At 42.7% G+C, this 22,456-nt stretch overlaps 1 protein-coding gene across 1 annotated transcript in view; it reads left to right on the forward strand.

Moving 5' to 3' along the window:
- The window catches only part of tmem145 (transmembrane protein 145), a gene marked incomplete at its 3' end in the record, with an annotated part of 48,185 nt that overhangs the window by 316 nt on the left and 25,413 nt on the right, over window positions 1-22,456 (forward strand). The window contains exons 2-4 of the mRNA XM_080501083.1: window positions 17,545-17,619; window positions 18,094-18,171; window positions 21,227-21,313. Of these exons, the coding sequence (XP_080357209.1) occupies window positions 17,545-17,619; window positions 18,094-18,171; window positions 21,227-21,313 (240 nt within the window). The remainder of the gene's footprint in view (window positions 1-17,544; window positions 17,620-18,093; window positions 18,172-21,226; window positions 21,314-22,456) is intronic.

Genomic DNA, 22,456 nt, shown 5'->3' on the forward strand with positions numbered 1-22,456 from the left:
TCGCAGGTGTCTCTCAGTGGCGGACTCGTCGCGCGCTCAGCCGCCACCGGTCCACAAATCAAGTTGCCTCGCGCATTTTTCCACATCAGTTTACAGCCGCTGTATGAATCGCACTCACCTCCATCTCTCTGCCGCGCGCCATCTGCGCGTTTTGACAAGTGTGGCGTATATTTTTCCCCTCATTAAGAAATACCCCCTTAATGCACCCCGGTCCGGAGCTCCAGATTAACCCCCCCCCCCCCCCCCCCCCCTCCAGAACCACCATCACCACACTGGGGTTTATTACTCATCGCTTAAGCACAACGCAGCGGCACGCGCTCGGTTTGTGTTCGCCTGTGGTTGGAGGAGCCGTCACAGGTGTGCGTCATGTCTCCGGTTCGGGCTCCGGGGTTTGGATCCACACAGCTGGCCCGACGGGGTCCGCCAGGAGGAGTGTTGGCCGTGGATGGATCACTCCGGGAGGAGCCCACCTGCTGTTTCACGTCTCCGACCGACGTTCCCACGAGTTTATTTGGGATCAAGTTTGACAAAAACGAGCCGCACAGCAGGGCTCGTCTACCATTTTGTCCCGAGTTTCAACAGTACAGGCCACTCTGCTGACAAAATAAAGTAGGAACAGTGTGAACGGGGGGGGGGGGGGGTGGGGGTGGGGGTTAGATCAAGTTGTTTATGCTTGCTGAATATTTCATGCAAAAAAAACAGAAATGTCATCCGCCTTCAATCAACTTGTGCGCTTGAGAAAAGCACGCGATGGAAGTTTAATAACTTGGGAATAAAGACAACTTGTGCAAAGGTTCGACTGCTTCTGAAAATGTTCACATTTAATGCACTTCTCACAAAACCTCTTATCCCCAACATGAAATTTCTTATTTAAAAAAAAAAAAAGTGCAATCTGAAATCCTCTTTGCCTCAGCGACTCTCTTCAGACTGTTGTCGGCAATAAGCTTGTCGCTTCTTCTTCTTCTTCTTAGGCTGCATGATTTCACCACCTCACCCTCACACCACTGAGGATAAAAAAAAGAGTGTCTCTTATTATTCCACATCTTCCTGCAGTTGGCCGTTCAGCTCGCAGCCGTATTGTTGTCTTGTCTGCTAAGAGGAATACATTCAGCACAGTTGTTTTCCTAGTGTGAGGCAGGCCTCCCATGGAGGGGGACAAGGGGGGATTCAAGAGGGGTCGATACGATGCTCCGCATGATTTTTCTTTAAATTTTGTAAACCCAAGGTAAAACTGGTACTATATTAGAACAGAATGTATTATAAGCGTAATGAGAGAGACTGCAACACCACAAGTTTTGACGGTTGCAGACAATATTTAAAGTCTTATCAGATCTAAGTAGGAGGACATGAATTGTGCTTTGTATTGTCTGTTGAGCCCGACAATCATTATATTGTTATATAATAAAAAAAATAAAAAAAATGTGGCGTTCAATCAAATGTCAGTAGTTTTTGTGGGACACATGTTCTGTATGTGACTGGTTCAAAGCTCCATGACGGTGAGCTCATGTTTCCTCACTTTATTAAACCAGCAGAGTTCAGTTACTTTTATTGGAAAGATTTGCCGGTGATGTGTTTGTAGCCGTGTTGAGGCGCCTGCTGTCCCTCAGCCTGGGGTCAGAGGATTTGTGTCGTAACGCCGCCTGATTTCTGCCCACTGTGCTTCGCGTCGTTGGCGAGCCAGAGGTCGCTGCTGTGCTTCCTCGCTGAGGAAGGCGTTAGGAGGGGGGTGGGGGGGGGGATGATTCGACTTTGGGCCATAAAGTATTAAGGGGAGGCGGGGAGCCACCTCATTATGCTCGTTCAGCCACTGGCTGGGCACTCGGCTGGTAAACGGGAGGACGTGGGGTCTGCGTTATGATCATATGGACTTTCTGATGAGCCTGTGCAGCCGAGTGGCTGTGGCAGCGCCACAACGGCGACTCGGTTGGCGTTTTTAACCCACAAAGCGGGAAGCGGATAGATGGACGAAGCTTCCCACTGTCTCGACCCGCTATTGATCGAAAGCACAGCCAAGGGAACGGGCGCTTGGCAGGAGCGGCGGGGAAACAAGACCCTGTTGATTTGGACTCATTTCTCACTGTGAGCCGGCTCGGATGTGGCCTGAGCTGCAGTAATGTCCACCAGCTGCTCTCATGGTTGGCAAGAACTCCAGTGATTGATGCGCAAATCATCATATGGGAGTAAAATGCCACACTGCGGCATGCAAATGTACAAATGAATCATCCCTATTGTCTCCTAAAGCATTCTGGGTAAAGTACATGCTCGTAGTTTAGCACTTGTTGCGATGGAGTCGCCATACATCATCAGCCCAGCCCGACCTTCAGCTGCTCCCTGCAGTGATTGTTGCTCCGGACCCTCTGCTGGGTCAGTTATGGCCGGGGAGCCATATGTTCGAGACGCCTGCTGGATCCGGTAGCGAGTCAAACCGATGTCTATCCAGAATCCATCATCAGTCAAAGGTCACAGTTCAACTTGCAACAATTTGAAATAAAAAAGAAGTATGTGAAGAGCCAGAGGCTGAAGGTTGGGATTGGCGATGATGCTTGATAAATGAAAGGCAGAAGTATTGACTGGAGGTTTTTCTGTCAATTGGTCAACTGATTGCCTCAGTTCCAACATGAGCGCCTCAGCAGCTGAACGCTTCTGCTTGTTGACTAACAGCAGGGGATGCAGCTCTGCTGTTGCACTGTGGGGCTCAAGTCCACACTGTGATGTCGGGATCCATAGTTGTCGAAAGGAAACGGGGACATGCATTATCTGAAATATCACAGAGGCTATAAATACTGAGAACCAGTGCTGAATGTCATCTCAGCTTGTGTATCTGCAGCTCTTGCGCAGACTCCGAAGACGCCAGGCTGCTAAACGTAGAGACGCTTTTAATTATCACCGTAGCTCATATTGTCTTGATTCCTTGACTATTGAAACGTGACGCTTGAAGGCGCCGGATTGATTTCCCGCGATGACAATCGGTGTCATGATGGATAAACTCGACAGCAGGCGCTCGCTCACCTATCACGGCTATTGAGACGTCCTTGAATGCGGCGCTGAATCTGCACATCTGCACCTGCTCCACTGGAGCTGCTCAGTGGACGGCAGTTGGTTGCACTGGGCATCTTCCAAGTGTGTGTGTGTGTGCGTGTGCGTGTGCACATTAGTAATTGTTCAGCGCCAGGCTAAAGGGACATCCATCTACTCTGCAGTCACTATAGTTTCAGGCACCATGTTATGTAAAGCCTCAAACCTACGCAGGTGAACATGTGCAGGGATCCTTTCTATTTAAAGAGCTTGTTTACTTTATCTGTATAAACCACAGGTGTTCCAGGTGTCAGGGTTATTTGAGCCTAATGTGCAGTATACGTCTGTGTGAGGCGACAATGAAGCTCATCTTATCGCATCTGCAACCAACAGTCATTTCCATAATTGATTAATCTGAATATTTGGAGTGCAAATGAAATTTCCCTGGAAATAAAAGGTAAATATCCAGGAAGCTGCTTTATTTCGTTCGGCTTTTCATGCACTAAATAGATGCTGATAGATTTTTGTGTTGAACTAATTAATTGAGCTGCTGCTTTTTGGCTTTTCTGTGTCGTCAAACACGTTGGCATGAAGTCGGGAATCGCTTTTCTCTTTGAACGACAGCACTGTGTGTGTTTGTGTGTATGTTTACCACCATAAGTCTTACTTACATGTTATTCCAAGGTCACCCACTAACTCTACCCCCCCACCCCCCCGCCCCTCGTCGCTTAGACTCGCACTCAGCCCCTCACAGGCACTGCGAATTGACAAATGAAATGCATGACGTTGCGATGGATGAACTGGAAGGGAGTTGTGGAGTGGTTGGGAGAAATGCGGTGCAGTTGCCCAGAGGTGCCGGTGCAGCCGGCTGGTGTTTGGCTTCCTCTGCGCCGGTCGATGCCTCCAGTTGGTTGAAGTGGCCGGCGGCGTGTGCGAAGCACCGATAAAATGTCGCTCGCGTGGGGCCGAGGTGCCGTAGATCAGGGGGCAGATGAAGGACGAGGGTTTGAAATCAGCTGGGAAATTTGGGAGGATAAATAAACTTTGCCCTCCTTCGATGACTAACGGCACAGAGGCAGTTAATCTACCAGCCCTCCCCTGCAGGCTGCGCCGCTTGTGTCCACAGCGCTGTACGAGACGGATATGAAGCGTTTACGGCGGCGGAGGCCTCATATGACCCGAGGTCGGAGGGAGCTGTTCCTCTGTTACATTTTTATAGCACATACTTGCTGTGGAAGGTCTCAAAATATTGAGTTTATAAATAATCAAAATGCAGTAAAAAAAAAATAAAAAAAAAATGAAAGTTCAACTTATGCCTGGTATTGGCGTGTGTCATTCTCTGAGTGTGTATTGGTCGATGACTTGTTGATCTGAGTTTAAATCCCGACGTATTTTGGATTAGGCTCATGTATTGTTTTTGTAACTTGCACAAATATAAAAATAAAATGCTGATCGTTCTTCTCAAGATTCTCGAGATTCTCAAACAAAAAAAGTACAGCCGACTAATACTTGACTCAGAAACTCAAAAGCTCAAACACCAGCATGGTGGGACCCAGTAATGCAGTGGTTAGCCCTGTCGCCTCACGGTGAGATGTCAGTGGTTTGACTCCAGGCTTGCAGATTTTGCATGTTTTTCAAGTGCATGTGTGGATTTTCTTCTGCAGATGGATGGAGAGACGGATGGCTGCATGATGCAGTGCAGGGGTGTCAGTCATTTTATGTACATACAGCTCAGTTTCATCTGAGTGGACCAGTAAAATAGTGCCACAATAACCTTTAAATTAAAAATGCAAAGATAAAAAAGGAGTCTATGTGATGAAAATGTCTATATTAAATAACAATTACTACAGAAAACGAGTACAATTTCAACATAAAGCCAATTTTAATGATCCTTTCATCACAAATACAGTGCAATGTCCAAAAAAACTTCTCCTATAGCTGTTGCATTATGGGTGTTTTTAAACAAGCTCACCCTGACCGCAGGTCTCAGCGTTGTGTCCACTACTCTTAGAACATTTGTCCAAAAGCAGAATCTGCTTTCTTTGATATTTTTTACCATTTGCTTCCTGGTTTAATGGGCCAGTTTGGAGCCATTGGCAGGCCGCTTTTTGCCCACAGGCCTCGTGTTTGACGCCTCCAGTGGAGTGTGTTTAAATGTCCTGGTCCTCCCTGCGTTGTCTATTTTCCCCTTTGGACCCTTTCTTCCTCCAGAGACAAATGTGCCAGGTTAATTTGTGACTTTTGAGTTGACTGAGGGTGGCTGTTTTTTTCAGCTCTGCGATCCAGAGAAAACTCTTGCTCTCGGCTCCAGTTCGCTGAGATAGATGTCGTGGCAGTAAAGGTTGTGAAGGATGCTGAATGTTAACGAGACGCCAACAGTGAGCTGAAATTTCTCAACTATTTTCAACAAAGCGATAAGAAAATCAAGTGTTTTTTTTTTTTTTTTTTTTTTTTCCCCTTCTTCTTGGATCAGTTGTTTCGATTTTTTTTAATTTGGAGCCAGAAAACTCTCAGTTCAACAAGTGCACTTTCAAGAATGTGGCTATTGACGGGTTTAACAGTCTTCTGCCTTCGGCCTTGCGGACTTAATGAAAACATGTGGATGAGACAGGACAGGTCTTTGGACTTTCCTCCTGTTGAAAATGAAGGAGAACGAGCAAACGCTCTTCAAAGTTCCCTTTTGTAATTTAAAATCTGCCACCCATATTCATCAGCCTCTCCGTCGGCTGATTTCGCCTTTCTTCATCCAGAAGTCAGCACCTCACACAGGGAGAAAAACACGTGCGTATTGAAGCAGCCGTTTCAAAAGGAGGGATTTAATCATTGTTTGCAAGACGTGCCAGGATGACGAAAAACAAAACACCACCAATGTCAGATTTTAATATCGCATGAAAGAATTGGTATTATTCATTTGAATATTATAATAGTGACTGACAACTGCTTCCCGTGTGACTCTGAAGGCGGTTCTGGAAGTCCTGGAAGCACAACCTTTTCAAGTCCGGCCCTCAATCAGTTTCCCTTTATCTCTTTTTAATGAGGACATTGTGATTAGATACAGGTGGTGTGTGTGTGTGTGTGTGTGTGTGTGTGTGTGTGTGTGTGTGTGTGTGTGTGTGTGTGTGTGTGTGTGTGTGTGTGTGTGTGTGTGTGTGTGTGTGTGTGTGTGTGTGTGTGTGTGTGTGTGTGTGTGTGTGTGTGTGTGTGTGTGTGTGTGTGTGTGTGTGTGTGCAGGTGACTGCATGCGAGGAAGCCTTTTCATGTCCATATGCTCGCTCTAATGTGTTGATGCGTGCATGTATGTTCGCCTGTGTACTGAGGCTGAGAGACCCCAGAAGGACAGTTTGGGACGGAGCAGAGTGTGTTTGTGTGCGTGTGCGTGTGCGTGTGCGTGTGCGTGTGCGTGTGCATGTGTGTGTGTGTTTATGCCTGGCAGGCTTGTGTAACCCTGACTAATGAATCATTGAGAAGCCCAGCGGTCCAGGGGTGACTTGACTAGCTGATTGGTAATTAATTGTTAATGAGGCTTAGCAAGCAAACAGGGATCTGGAGAGGAGTGGGAGAAGATGCAAAGATGAAAGGACCGAAACTGGGAGGGAAGAAGGGGAGAGAAAGAAAGAAAAAGAGGAGAAAAATGAGACTGCGAGGCGCTAAATTGACCAGATACTGCATCAGGGCATCGCACTTGATTAATGGGGTACACAGGCACGTGTGCTCTCTCACACACACACACACACTTTGGGAGGTGGCTGAGTGACTCTGCATCACAATGCAGTGGCCTCTGGGAAATAAGAAGACTAAAAGGGGAATTAAGGTAGACACCTCATCCACTGTTGCTGTTCTCGAGGGCTCAGTCTCTTTTCCACTCTCCACCACACACACACACACACACACACACACACACACACACACACACACACACACACACACACACACACACACACACACACACACACACACACACACACACACACACACACACACACTGCGCCATCCCAGGCTAACTCGTGACCACTGAGTTTAGTTTGATGACGTTGGTGGAATCGGTTGGCCCCATTGATGAATTGTGCTAACGGCTACTAAACTCCATAAAAGCCTGCTGTTGATGCCGACACAGTTTGGTTGAACTTCACTCCCTCCCTTAAGTTCGGCGCGGTAATGAGTTCAAGCATCCACATCAATAGTCAGGTTTTATCCATGAAAATGCGGTTTTGTACTGATCGAAAGCATCTAATGATGCTCCTAATGTTGTTCATCATAAATTAACCTGCTGCTAAACCATGAAAAATGGTTTTGCTCAAACACAGAAAAATAATTAAATGGCTGTCTTCAAATGATTTATTGTGTACCAGAATCTTCAAGGGTCTTTCAGATTTATTTTTATTAGTAATAAAACTTTGAAATATCCAACTACTCATCATTTTGTAGACTTTTACAGAAAACAAGCTCTGTAAACTCTACTGGGGTCACAAATGAACAGATTCTGATTTAGAAGTGCTTCGATCTGTGTTTTCACTTGTTTGAAGTAATAGAACTCATAAATGTAAAACTACTTCACGATCTACTTTGATTCACTTCTTTCATCTCTTGGATTCATTTTGATACGGCCATCAGGTTCAATTTGTGCATCGTGGTGTTTTTTTTTTTTTTTTTTTAATGAAATGTAGATTTGGGATTGTAAATATCGCTTATTATCAACTGTTTTTCATGATCAAACACATTTTAGCACTTCAGACTTCATCAGTTTTCCTTCTAAATAAATATAACCATGTTGTGATGTAAATAAATAATCAATACCTTTAACCAAACATAATCTCCACTCACCTGTAAGGAAAACTGAATACATAACTCGTTATTATTTTGTGCTTGGCCAATTACGCCTGGTTAGTGACATATTTGTAAAATAACAGCAGCTATAAATCAGTTTCAGCAGCTGCTTTATTCGCCATCAAAAACAATTGTTTTCCCGCCACTGGATCTGTACATAGTGAATATTTAGTCGTGGAACAATAAACAACTCGTAAATCGTTCACTTTGAACAATTTACTCAACAAAATGTGAAAAAATAATTCTGATGAATTACTGTTGCTCGTTACACCGACTACAATTCATATGCAGAAACAAACACAGAAAACCCAACACTGTGTCTCAACACTTGAACATGTGAAATGCAATACTTTTGAAAAGTCGAAGCATAAATTACGCCCTTATGCCGTCGCTCTGATTTTCAACGGATCCCAACAATGGGATCGGTTGGGATCCGATCCGGTTTTTAATCCCTGCCCCCGATCAACAGTCCAAAGCTCGTTTATTGAGTTGAATCTGAAATGAAGGTCCAGCGTGTATCAGACTGTACCCATTTTCTTTTAAAGTTTGTTTACATGGCACTCTCCAAATAATAAAGCTAATGGTGTTTCACATCCAGAGGCGAGAGTGCAGATCACAGCTCCTCCGTCCTCCGCACCGTCACCTTGTCCTCCGAGGGGCATCAGAGAAGCTGCGTGAAGCATCAAAGGCCTGTTTGCTTTGTTTGTTCTGAGCTCTTATGGAACCATGATGGACTCAGACACACTCCTGACGGAGACACGAAGGGCCACATTTCATGAAACCACTGTCATGTAAATGTGTGTGTTTCTAGTGTTCTATTATGTCTGTCAATTATCCCACAAAGTGCACGCATAATCATTGATTTTATGTTGTTTTTAAGTGTTTCAGCCTGTAAGATTACTGAAATCGATCAAAGGAGACCTAAATAATCACAGTTAAAATCCAGTTGAAGAAATCTAAACAGGAAACTTTAACTAATCTATGTTGATATTTGTTTATTTGTTTGTCACTTTATAAAGGATTTTATTGCTTTTTTTCTTTCTTGGAAATACAATGAAATTAGAAACAAATGCACATATTTTCCTGGACATTGTGGGAATTGCAGAATGCAATGGCCTGAAAATATGCAATGTTATCCTCGGTATAATACATTTGCAAACTACCAAAATTCACCGAAAAATGATTTTCTTCTATTTTATTCACGACGACGTTGTGTAGTTTTATCACGAAGAGGAAGGGGTTGACGTTTCTATTGTGTAGCGTTGCATTAGATTGGCATAAAAAAAATAAAATAAATCGATCATCTAAATATTACCAATGAAACACAATAATATACAATTGGATGAAGATATAGAAGACAAAAGGAAAACAGTGACTTCAGACACTTGCATCACTTGACTCCAGCAGGCTATTGAAACAAAGAGAAACAACATTTCCATCATTCCACATTGTTACAACCTTCAAGTCGTAGTAGTAGTAGTAGTAGTAGTAGCAGTAATAATAGCTTATTCGGTCAACCAAACACAAAATGCAGCAACAGAAAATACAACAATATAAAGAAATGAAAAACAGAGGAAGACCGAGGGTTTCAGGCTGACGTTTAACTTGTATTGCCTAACCCTGGTACATAATAAACATAAAGCTTCTGCAATTGGTGTGACAGAAACCAAAAACGACAACAAAAGCTTTCATTTTCTTTGCCATTCTAAAATTCCCAAACAAACGAAAACTGTCCTCTGAGGGAACACAGTTGCTTTCTAATCTCGTCTATTCTGAGCTCGATATTTTTCCAGAGTGGTGAGCTTTAATCGCATTTTTAATATTTTGAGGGTAGCCGATTTTTTTAAAGTTATCGTCCAGGTTGTTCCAAAGGTTAACCCCTCTTATGGAAATACATCTACTTTTTTTTTTTTTAATTTGTTCTTGCCATATTTTTTGAGCCCATATTGACTCTCCCTTGTGTTTGAATAGTTTCTGGATATGAGGTGGAAGGTCATGATGATGCGCCTTATACATAAGAGCTAGCGTACTAAGGTTGACAATGTCGTGTATTTTTAGCAGGATTTAAGATCTAAGAAAAACCTTCTTTTTTTTTTGAGATTCGGATCATAACAGACTTGATATTTCCCAGCCCAGAAAACACACTGTTTTGATTGTGCCGCATCTCTGGGTCGAGTCTCTCCTCTGTTTCAGCCTGACGGAGCTCGGCACACGAAGCCAGGTCCGTCAAGGAATGGCTCTGCCAGTTTGCTGTGGAAATACTCGACTGGCCCGCGCAGAACCCCCGACCTCGACCCCATCAAACACCTTCAGGGATGAAGTGGATTGCCAATTGCAAGTCTGGCCTTATCGCCTGACATCAGTGTCTGACCTCGGTAATGCTCCTGCAGCAGAAAAGGAGCAAATCCCCGCGGCCTGCTTTCAAAATGTTATGGAAAAGACTTCAAAGCACGTGGGTTGGAGTGGTGGCATATTAATACCGAGGACTTACTACCAGCACACACACCCACACACCCACACACACACGTTTTATGTCTGCAGCTTTTGTTCAGAGAAATTAAGTGGGTTTATTTTTTGTTTGCTTTTTTTTTTTTCTTGTGGTTCTCTTCAGATGTGTTTAATCGCATTAATCCAGGAGAAATAGACACTAAGCAGGTTGGTTGAACCCCTACGGGCGCCATACATAAACTACTGAAAGGAACAGTGATTTGTTAAGGAAACAAAGCTGAACTTTACAGTGGAATGTGTGTTATGAGTGGAGTCGGCTCCAACATGCAGACCATCTGTGGTGGCGAAGAAAACGTACACTGAAAAAGTGTTTCTGTCAATTGTTGGACGTTTGAGGCAGGAAGGAAGAGGAGTCAGCTGGCTTAAGCTCCATTTGTACTCTGTTATGATCAGAACACCTTCGTTTATTTTGACTTAGCGGCTGAGAAAATCATTGGGACCACGCTACCTCTCCTTAAAGACGGTTCCGGCGGCCACCTCCGTCTCCAACGACCCCACCCACCCTGGACACCGCCTGTTCTCCCCCCCTCCCCTCCGGTAAAAGATATCTGGCGCTAAAAGTGAAAACAAACCGCCTCAAGCACAGCTTCTACCCGCAGGCTGTGAGAGACCCCCCTCCCCATCTAACCTCGGACTGACCTCCTCTCCACATATTCTGCACTACTTTGTAAATACGTCTTGGTTGTACATATTTTAGTATTTATATCTTCCCTCTCTGTTTTTACTGCTGCAACACTGTGTTTTTACATTGCTAGAGTAACAATAAAGGCCTTCTATTCTATTCTATTCTATTCTATTCTATTTTACAGCCGTAGAAATGTCCAGAACTGTGCACTAAGTGAGTGCCAGGCAGAAGCTCGGGTGACAAACGTGTGACAGGTTGGTAAATCGTAACTGTGATTGGGCGCTCGTACTACGGAGGTCACCGTGATGGATAGTATATTGGGTTTTCATAAACTGTCGAGGAGTTATGGTGATGCAAAATCCTGTCGGCGTTGACGGGGCAGGAAAGTGGGTGAAGCACACTCGGCCCACCTCAACAGGTTAATGGTACTCCGCTCCGACCTTCAGTACCTGCAAAGAAAGCAGCCACACTAGACAACAAGGCAGATCAGGTTATTCACAGTCATTATTGCCTGTAATTCCCATGGATTCACTTCATTGTTTAGCCCGTTTCATGCTTTTATGCGAGTCAATTAAATCCTTGAATCTTTTGGATTTAGGCCAGGAAATACTGTGCAAATAATGTGTTTTTTTGTTTGTTTTTAGTAGTTCTATGTGTGTGTGCACGAGAGAGAAATGGAGATAAACTGATAGAAGTGGTTCATATAGCATCAAGCCAATTATCTGCTTTGGATGTCATTGTTCAGAGCTGCAGACGACTGCTGGTTTATCGAGTGGGAAATCTGAGGGACAAGTGTACAAGAGCGAGACAAAAATAAAAATGTTTGTTGTGAATGGATTGCTTGTCCTTTTTATGTTTCTATGGCAGCTGCAAACGGAGGTATGCTGTAGTTGCTATGGCGTTAATGCGATGGGGGGGGGGGGGGGGGACTTGCATCGGGTGTGTATATGCAGTAAGCAAGTGTGCATATCTCAGATCAGCCTTGGTATGTTGTAAAGTGTGTGACAGACGCTTGTGGGTTATTCTGTGTGTGTTTCACAAACAAAGGGGTCTTTCTCAGTCCTGGACTGTGTGAGTGAGTGAGTTAAATGACCCCCCCCCCCCTCCTCCATCCCTCCATCACAACCAGACCACCCCTCTCTCCTCTCCCAAGAGACTCATCCCTGGGTCAGTGCTTCTCTCTGCTGGCCCCTGTTGTCATGGATACAGCCGTAAGCGTCACCCGGGACGACGCGCGCGGAGGTGGGCGCGAGTCTCGGGCTTCAGTGACTTTTGGAGTTTGCCATGAATTACAGCCCAGAGGCTCCAGGGGCTGAAGCTGGCTGGCAGGAGCTGAAATATGGCTGCGGTTTTGTTTGTTGTGATATATGGAGGCAGCGGCGGCGCTGGGCGCGCTACGCTGCGCCGGCTGCACTTTATTTCTCGGCACAGAAATTACTGCGCTTGTTTATGTAGGGGGAGCGCGGGGCCGAGGTAATTACAGCATAATGGTGCACGGGGAGTTTCGTTGGTTGGTTGAAGATCAGTAGTTCATAAGAAAACCAACCCGAAGGCCTGTTTTAATAGGGAGGAGGGAAACTGTGCTCTGGTCCTCCAAGAGGCTGAAGTGTGCAACAGATAAAGTGTGGCCATAAAGTGAGGAGTCGACGTGCGAGAAGTTTGGATCTGTGTATTTTAACATTTTAAGGGCACAATTGATTTTTAAGGAAAGCAAACATAACCTCGAGGAGAACTCTTCAATATCACATCCCTACATATAAGAGACTTATGGGATTCTGCTATCGTCCATGTTGTATTTTTTAATTCTTTTACAAGGATTTCAAAGACGAGAAGAAGGGAAGTGATTCAGCTCTGAAATGAGCATCTCTCCCTCAACTGTCTTATCCACATGAATAATTACCTCTCATCAACACTTCATGCAATATACAGCAACACAGGAGGGCTGTGTTTTGTGCCTCGGCGTTTCTTCAGTTCTGTCGGTGAAATTTGCCTCAGAGTTCATGGATGACTAAATTCCTTTCACGTATACACCTGCAGCTGTCTACACAACCAACAATTCAAAGTTTATAAGAAGAAATCAGGATTTATGTTTAGTTTCGAAAAGCAAATTTTAGGGTTTTGCAACAGGTCCATGTTTTTGTGTTGATTTCCCTCCTATTATAGGTGCAAATTGAATTATCAGTGGTAATTATTAGCCTGATATTAGACAATAACGACCTGATGAATCTGATACTAAAGTCCACATTGCTTTGATTTAGCTTATTTGAAGTCTAATAGGCCAGTTCTGCTTCATGCTGATGTTTACACCTCGCGTTATATTGATCGCGCCACCTGAAACACAGGTGGTACAGATTTTTTTTTTTTAATGTATTTTATTCTCTGTTTTTAAGTAATCACAATGCCACTGCAGTGCGCAACTGATGTTCAGCTGGAGTTCATAGATGAGATAAAATGTCTTTTAACACTACTAATTGAATTAGTCCCCCAACAATTAATCATCAGAATGACATATTCCCAACCCCAGTTTTTAATTTCGTGTTGACAGTGATGCGCTTTAATTTTTCACCAAAGTCATAATCATGAGTGAAATCAGATGGCCCCGGGTTGCACCAGCAGCTGGGTTTCGGCTTCTGCAACTGTTTCCCCTTAAGGAACACTAACATGCATGCTGAATCCATCAGGACACATTATGAAGAGCTAATCCACCATTATGAAGCACCAATATGCCACTAAAAAGAATCAATATACCATTATAAATAACCAATAGGCATTCAAACGAACCAATATATCACTAAAAAGAACCAATATACCACTATAAACAACTAATACACCACACTTAAAGAACCAATATACCATTATAAGTAACTCTCCACTAGTGGCACTGCCTGTTCTTCCATTCGCCTCTGCTTCAGCCTGCTACTGCCTCTTGATAGATTAGTATCCAGGGAACAGTGGTGATGGCTGCAACATTATAAAGGGTTCTTTAGTCCCTGTTGCTTGAAAAAAACAAACAAAAAAAAACTTAAATTGTCTCCCCAATATGTAATTTGTGAACCCCTCCGTTGTGCTTTGTGCTTATTGCCCCCTCCAGCAGCGACATGGGATTTCTGCCCTTGTCTTCTATTTATCTTCTTGATCTTTAATCTCCAAAGGACTTGCTCGGTTTAAAAATGAAAACAGTAAAGCTGTAATTGCTAAGATGTCAACTTTTGATTACATATTTTATCTGGTTTATAATGACAGCTCCTTTATTATACCTGATATGATGTGGAAAGAAAAGAAAAGAAAAGAGCATCCGTCTATTCACAGTGCAGCCAACAAAACACATATTATTTAGATAAAGAAGTCAGTCAGTAATAATTGTGAGTTAGTTCCCTTACCGAGGGGCTGGAGGCGGGCAGACGGCTCTTCACGTGAAATCCTCACTGAGATGAGCGGAGAAAATATTCTGCTACCTGAACATCGGCTCGGACTTCTGAGACAAAACATCCTGCTGCCTCTTCCAGAACAAATGTCTGTATTGGAAAGTAATTAGTTACTATAAAGGTGGTAAACCGTTTGGGTCCAAGCTCTGAATTAAATATGAGTTTTAACCAAATTTCATGTGTAAAATTTAGTTTTATCACACCGACTCGTGTGATAAAACTCTCTAGAATATTGCTTTCGTACTTTTGTCCTCTTTTTTTTTTTTTTTTTATTGACCCTGTGTTCACTGACTTTTCTGTCTTTACTTATTTTGTCTTATCGGCTCATCATTCATTTGGAAATCTCTTTGAAGGTGATCAGTTATTGAAGTTATGTTGTTGTACAATCGTTAAAAAAAAGACAGAAATGTATGTTCGTTCATGCGCTCCCCTCAAATACTGCACGCTGCTGCAGGAAGGATTTTTTTTACTCCTTGTTCATTATGTCAGTCAGATGGAACTTGACTTTAATCGCTTCTTTTCAAGTTGTTTCATTTATGCCATTTTTGTCAGAAATTACAGTTGTATTGACGCCTTATTGTGTTGGAAATATTTAGTTTAGTATACATTTGGGACGCTGAGATGGCAAAAATATTGAGCATCTTTTAAAGTCAACTAATTTTTCTCAGAAATTTAAAATAATTGCGAAACTTCCACTATTTTTTATTCATTCATTAATTCATTTATTGAGTTAAATATCCCCCCCACTTTTTTTATTTTATTTCACTTTCTAACTTCAAAAACAGTCAAATCAACAGGACAGCATCTTATTAGAATATTTCACATCGTCAGATGTTCTTCTTGTTATTTTAAACCGTAGGCCATAATTTTCATCATTAAAATCATCCAAAATCCTTGAATGTAGAAAGAACCGTCAAAATAATCAAATGTTTTAACTTAATAATCTCTCTTAGGCGCATCTGCATGATTTGTAGGAGAAATTTGTTACGGCTCAAGTTTAAAACTTATTCGGAAGCTTCAAAAAAACTTTTAAATGTTTTTGGAAGACTTTTCTTTATTGGGAAAAACCCAGAGGACATTGTTGATCGTTGTTTACAACTGTAGCTGTGATGCTTTTATGGCGACACTTTATTCAGTCTTTTAGTTTTCACTCCAGCGTCAGTCTCCTTTCTTGTCATTTGTATGAACGTTGCACAAAAAGCAAGAAAATAGATTCATGTTTGGTGGATTGTTTCTGTTCAGTAGGAATGCTCTTGACATTGGATCTCATTCCAGGGTACAGCTTGATTGATTGATGCCCATCCTACAAATACAAGTCCTCCTCCCTGAGAATCCTTACAGATGTGCCACCGTTTGATTTAATGTTATACACTTTATTGATCCCCTTTGGGAAATGTTTTTTTTCCAGCATGTAATATGTATCAAGTATTGTTACAACGAAACAAATAATCCTCCCGACACAAACGTCCTTGTTTTTATTGAACTTCTATCTTTTTCGTTTTGTCGTACCGATGACTGCCTGCTACTATTTGGAAGATTTGATGTCTCTCTCTCTCTCTCTCTCTCTCTCTCTCTGTGTGGTTGAGATCTTTTCATTTATCGTCGCTGCCACAGTAAGAGCTCCCTGAACCGGGCAGCCATCCAGACAGAAAGGTGTGTGTAAACAGCGTATAACGGATGTGGTGTGAGTGCTGTGTTCAGCACTATGATCCATATCTCCAGGATGTGTCCACACACACAGCTGTATAACACACTCGCACACGTATATATCTATATCTATAGGCCACCTCTCAATGCCGCAGTGACTTTATGTAAGCTCGGTGAAGTACACCATCAGCACTATCATCTGGTCTCATGCTGCCAAGCTTATGGCTGAATTATATTAAGAATGAAGTTTTCCTCCGTCTTCCTGTCTCCCTCTCCTGCTTATGAATGCACTCAATAGCCCTTAAATGCCCTCTGTATTTACCCCCTCTCGCAGTTTACCCTCTCCTTCCCTTGACACCAGCTCCTCCCTTTATACTTCTTTCTTCCCTCCAACCACCGCTCTTTTGTTTTTCCCACTGTTTTTCTGCTTCTTTATCATTCCCAAAACTAATCCCTGCTGTTGTAACTCCACTTCCCACTTTTTCTGCTCTGTCTCCTTTATAGCCTCGTTTATGTTCTCTCCACCTCCTATGTTCTTTCTTCTCTCCCCCTACGGCTTCCCTCAACTCATTTACATCTTTAGCTACCATGCACTACCTCACAGACTTTTCCTCCTGGTTTTCGCAAAGTTCATGTCCAGACAAAAATCTCACAGCATCTACCGGATGAGCTGATTATATATCCCACTGAGAGGTTTTTTATTTTATACTAAAGCAGCACCTCAAAATATATGGTTGGCACAGATTTTTGCATATATTAATGCTGCTTTTAGTTTTATGGCCCCGTCACTTATAGCATTAGAATTACATCTGTGCCTTTGTAGGAAAATGATTCAAGAACAAGGCAGGGTGGAATTAACCTTTGACATCCTGTGTTACTGTTTTCTGTCCTATTCTCTTCCATCTCCTCACCTCGCGTACAGTACTTCCTCATGTGTGACTATTGCAATTGTTGTTATTGATATAAAATCATTTAAATTCAAGTGTATTTGATTGGATTTTTTTATTTATTAATTTTTTTTTAGGTCTCTCTTCGTTTGTGGATAACGTTTTATTTTGACTTATGAGAGGGGCCTGGACCCCCGACTGGGAATCTCTGCTCTTGCGCAACCATCACTTTCTCCCTTCTACTACCTTTTTACTTTAATTAAAGTTTTACGTGAAATTACAAACGTTTGCGTGGCTTTGAGACAAACCTGCATTTGGCTCATCTGAAAGCCGATACCGTCCTGAAGTACTGCCTCTTGTTCTCTTCCAACCACAGGCTGAAAGTTTGCCTGATTATTGTTTTCTGAGAAAATACCTGATGGGTTCTCCATCTGGCGCAGCTGTACTTTGCCGTCCCTGCTCATTAGTGGATTGTTGGCACGTAGAATGAACACGGTAGAAATGATGTCCAAGAGTTGTCAGCGTTGCATATTTATGTCATCTGGTAGCCCAGGAAAGTACGGCGGCAGACTCCGGGTTTCAGTAAAGGTGAATGTTTGTTTTCTCTCCGCAGGACTGGGTTTTCCTCACACGCTTCTGCTTTCTCACCGACTTTGGCCGCTTGGACTTCCGGTTTCGTTACCCCAAGGTAAGCTTGGCTTTGGTTTGGATCGTGGATCGACGTTGCTTCATAATTACTTATTATCGTTCGGCTCTGCCACGCTCCTTTGTCTTCTCACTTCATCTTTCTCCTTCAGCACTCCTGTGTGTTTCTTTCAGGTGGCACTCATGTTTTGTTTTCTTTATCCCGTCCTCTTGCCTCATATACACTGTGTCTTCACACTTCTTCCTCAGGCTCTTCCTGCAGAGCCTGCCTTGTCCTCTTTCTCCACCTCCTCCTCCCCCTCTGCCTCTTTGTATGCATCTGTTTCTTTTTTCCCTCTCTTTCATCCCTGCCTTGCTTCAATGTTTTTAGCCTGCAGACTTTGGAAACAGTTTTGTCACATAAATCTCAGACGGTCTCACTGCCTCCTCTCTGATCTATGCACATCCCGATGCAATCTCTTTGTTTTTGTCTCTCTCTCTCGTTCTTTCTCCCTGTCACCTCCTCTCCTCCGTGCAGTCCCGCTGCTGTCAGAATATATTGCTCTACTTTGACGACAGCTCTCAGTGGCCAGCTGTGTACAAGAGATCCGAAAAGGTGAGATGCCGGCACCCTCTGCATCGTGTCATGTGACAAGCTGCTATTAAAGCGAAAACACTGCCCCGTTTTGCTTGTTCGCACGTCCGCGTCGCATTCAAACCGTCTTGTGGCTCCGCCGCTGTTAATTCTAACCCGGGACTGCCGGATCACACAGCTGCTTGGAATAAAACGAAGCTGTCCGTTCCTGAAAAGACAGAAACGGAGGCTTTTCACTCGCAGTCATGTATTATTGATGACACACGCAGTGATCAAGGATGGTACAAATGTGTGACGCGAGAGAGATCGGCCTGAACTCGAGCTGCTCCTCCGAAAACGACAGCTGAAGAAAAGATTCTCTTCAATAGATGCCTCTCCTTGAAGATACTTCAACTTTATAGTCCAGTTCTCAAAATATCTGGAAGTATGTGGGCGCAGCTTTTATAGTTTGGGTCTGGGGCTCAAAATGAGTTGATGATGTTCGCATTTGTTTGGGTTGAACGATGGCCAGGGTCACAAGTAATGGCTTATGTAGGAACACGGCGATGCAATTGCGATGAGAAAACAAGCAATTTATTTGTTTAAACCCATTTCCATTACTGAAATTGCTTAATGCGAGATATTACAATTACCGAACAAGTGTCACAGTAATGACAGTTGCAGGCCGTGTATTAAAGCTAACCACATATCTTAAATTAAAATCTTCTGACGAGCACAACAAGAGTTCAGCTTCTGTCCCTGTGGATCCTAACAGCTGTGAACAATGTTTTATATTCAGCCATAAATTACAACTTGGCATGAGTCAAAATGTATGCCATGTGAGTCGGGGGGGGGGGGGGGGGGGGGGGGGGGGGTGTACATGTGGTATAGAGAACTAATCAAGCCTCTACTTACCATATATTTAAATTAGCTGCCGCTATGCACAGAACATTACAATACTTTGTTGCTCGTCACGTAATCCCCAAGACACCGGCCCATGCCTCCACTATGTTCATAAACGGGGAACAGTCATTAGAGCAGCAACTACTGCTTCACCATTTTATTTATTTGTCCAGTATGACTTTCAAAAAAGCTATTATTTTGTGGTCATGTTTTAATTCGTAATAAAGAAAAGTAATTATTTCTTATAATGTTTATTTAGAGAATACATTTATCCCATTGATTGTCCCATTTTGAGTAACCTCTGAGAAGCCTATATGAATTTGTGTCTATATACTTTGAATATATTAAAATCATTAGGAAACTTTGATTACATATTGGATATTATTTATATTATTGTCAGTCTGTTGTTACTATATCACTAAAGTCCCAGTAGCCATAAACTAACTACTGACTGCAGTATTCAAAATATAGTACAGTTGGTATATATATACTATGTAGCTATTAGCAGGCTTAAATAAGAGTTGGTTTCCCTTTTTAAGACTTTTCTGCAGATGTATCACCGCATTGATGTTGGTCGTTTATCTAAACATGCAGATCACCCAATGTCCTCCTCAAACTAACTTCATCTGAACAAAATGAAGTCAATCGGTCATTAATCTGACCCACCAAGAACTGGTTAATCAGCTACTGTGTCACAGCAACACTACAATAACACAACAATGTGCAGATTAACAAGACCTCCGTGATTGAGTGGGACAAAAGTCACACTTGAGTTAACTTTCCAATTAACTAGTTCTTTTGGGTCAATAACCATTAATGATATCAACATGCACAACGCTGATACAACACTTTGTGATCCTGCCATTGAATCTTTGTATGGAAATAGAGGCGCTGAAGGCCAAACACTTCAAAAGTGAAGAAGCTCACTCCCTACATTTCAATGTTGCGACTGCTGTTTTATTTAAAAACCCAATCTGCTAGAAGCCAAGGCCAAAATGGTTGAAAACACATTTCTCACCAACATACCGAGCAGACTGTGCTGCATGCCTGCAGAGTGATTCCTGCTTTTGGCAAAACAGGCTCTGCTCTCTCCACTGTCCATACATTTACCATTAGATTGATTCTATAATGGAAAGTCTTGGGTCTGAAATCGCTGCCTGCAGAGCCGGCTGATTCATGCCAACTCGTCTGTCCCTCAGCTGTGACTCGCATGAATTCTTAATCTTTGCATGTATACGGCTCAGTGTGCTGGTGCTGTGAGATCCAACATTATCTACTCTATGAAATCAACATTAAGTCGCTCTCACAATGGCTGAATAATGTATAACAAAGCTATTTATTGCAGGCAGGCATAATTACCTTTCGCTCAGCATTTTTTTTTTCTCAGAGTGATATTTTATCAACGCACATCATTCAGTGTAACGGTTTGTGTTATTAAAACAGCTTATGCTGAAAAATAGATTGCATGGCTATTTTAATTTGCAAGTTGTTTTTTTTTTTTTTTTTTTTGCTAGGAAAAAAAATGGTCTGGCACTGTAATGAGTAAACATATTGACCCGAATGCCTTATATTTCTCAGCTTATGTACCGAGGTGATTGGCGGCGTATTCCTCTGCCATCGCTGACATCTTGTGAGACACAGATGTGACATCATGTAGAGATATTTCTGGTGCAGCGACAAACGGCCCATCACTCCTCCACCCTCTTTCTCGTGTCAGATTTCCAGATTCAGATACTGCGTCTTCATTCTCCTTTTCACTGCTTTCTGTTTCCAATAGTCGGCAATCGGTGAGGAGAAAAATCCATCAGTGAAGAGACGAACAATATCAATTCTAGTTTTAGCTGCTTCGATAGACCAGCAGCCATTGCAGACACAATTTCAATTAAATTTCCATTAAACACACCTCGCATTTTACACACTGCGAAATCCCACCCTGCTATGACTGGATATGTGCGTGTCTAAATGATGGGTAACGACTCCAGCCGAAGCAACAGCTTGGGGCACATTTTGCCTCCAGCTTTGTTGAATGGAACTGACTAAAAGACTAAAAATAGAAATTTACTAGAAAGACTTAAGACAGTGTAAATACAGCTACAAATTCAGGTTTACTAAGCTTTGGCGTTTTTAAACATTGTATTGATTTTGATTTTTTTTTTTTTTCCTTTTTTCTCCTGTATTTTTCTGACGACGGAAGAACTGCTACCAGAAAGAAGCTGTACTGAGGCCGGAGAACAACCAGGTCATCAACCTCACAACACGCTACACCTGGTCAGGATGTGTGGTAAGAGCACGCACTCTCTTCACATGTATAGTTACTGTATATACGCCGATCAGCCTTAATGTCACCATATTTGGATGTTCACATAAATGACAACATATCTGATATATTCAGAAGCAGCAATAACTTCTGTTGGATGGCACCGGTTTTCACACCCCACCTTGATCAGTCATGCTTGTTCACTGCTTTTTCTTCTTGGGTTACGTCTCGTTGGCTTGTGTAATATGTCAGTGGTCAAACTTTGCTCAAATGGCCTTACCAATTTTCTGCTTGTAAGACATCAGCATTGAAGACGGTGTTCACTTGGCACCAACAACGCCATACCCGCTAACAGCAGCCATGATAATGATATCCTGCAACGGACCGAGGGGGATTGGGAGTGATCTTCCTCTGGTGGAGGCTCACGTCACAGAAATAGACAGCTAAACACGAGCAGTTCACTCACACCTAAAAATAATTAATAATTAAGAGTCAACATGCATACTTACCCCCTCACTTCACCAGTTGGTGGTCGTATTGTTATGGCTGATCTGCACTCTGAATTGCATTGAGCCTCGTTTTATCGCTGAGAAATAACAAGATCTTTAAGAATTCAATGCAGGGACACTTCTCTGTAATTTAATTTGTGCCTCTGACCATACAGTGTGATGAAATTCACTTTGTGTGTGTATCACATTGTTCCTCCTAGTCATTAGACAGTTGAATATATATTCATTTTTTTCCCATTGCACACTCACTCCTTTGTAATGCAAAAAGAGTCCAGAGATTTCCAGAGGAGCAAAACAATAAACATAGGCACAGAGAGGGAGAGCGAGCTAATGGCCTGTAATATGTTTTCATAACATTTCACTGAGTTACACTTTCCCACTGATGATGACGCATCCCAGTCAATCAGAGAGGGTTTGAAAAAAAATCTTTGCGTGTGCATGTCTGTAACACATTTTCCAAAAAAACAAAAAAAAAAATCCATGTCTCTTTTTTTCAATCAGCAACACAATGTGTTTATTTATCACATCAAGAAGTGTGATTGCAGTGTGACTCTGTGTTGGTTGTTAGCGGATCGTACTGTCACATTTCAGGCTGTACTGTGGTGTGAAATATGCTCGTATCTTGACATTGCAGGCTCCTTCTGCTCTTCTGGGACAA

The sequence above is a fragment of the Blennius ocellaris genome (genome assembly GCF_963422515.1).
Source record: "Blennius ocellaris genome assembly, chromosome: 8".
Lineage (NCBI taxonomy): Eukaryota > Metazoa > Chordata > Actinopteri > Blenniiformes > Blenniidae > Blennius > Blennius ocellaris.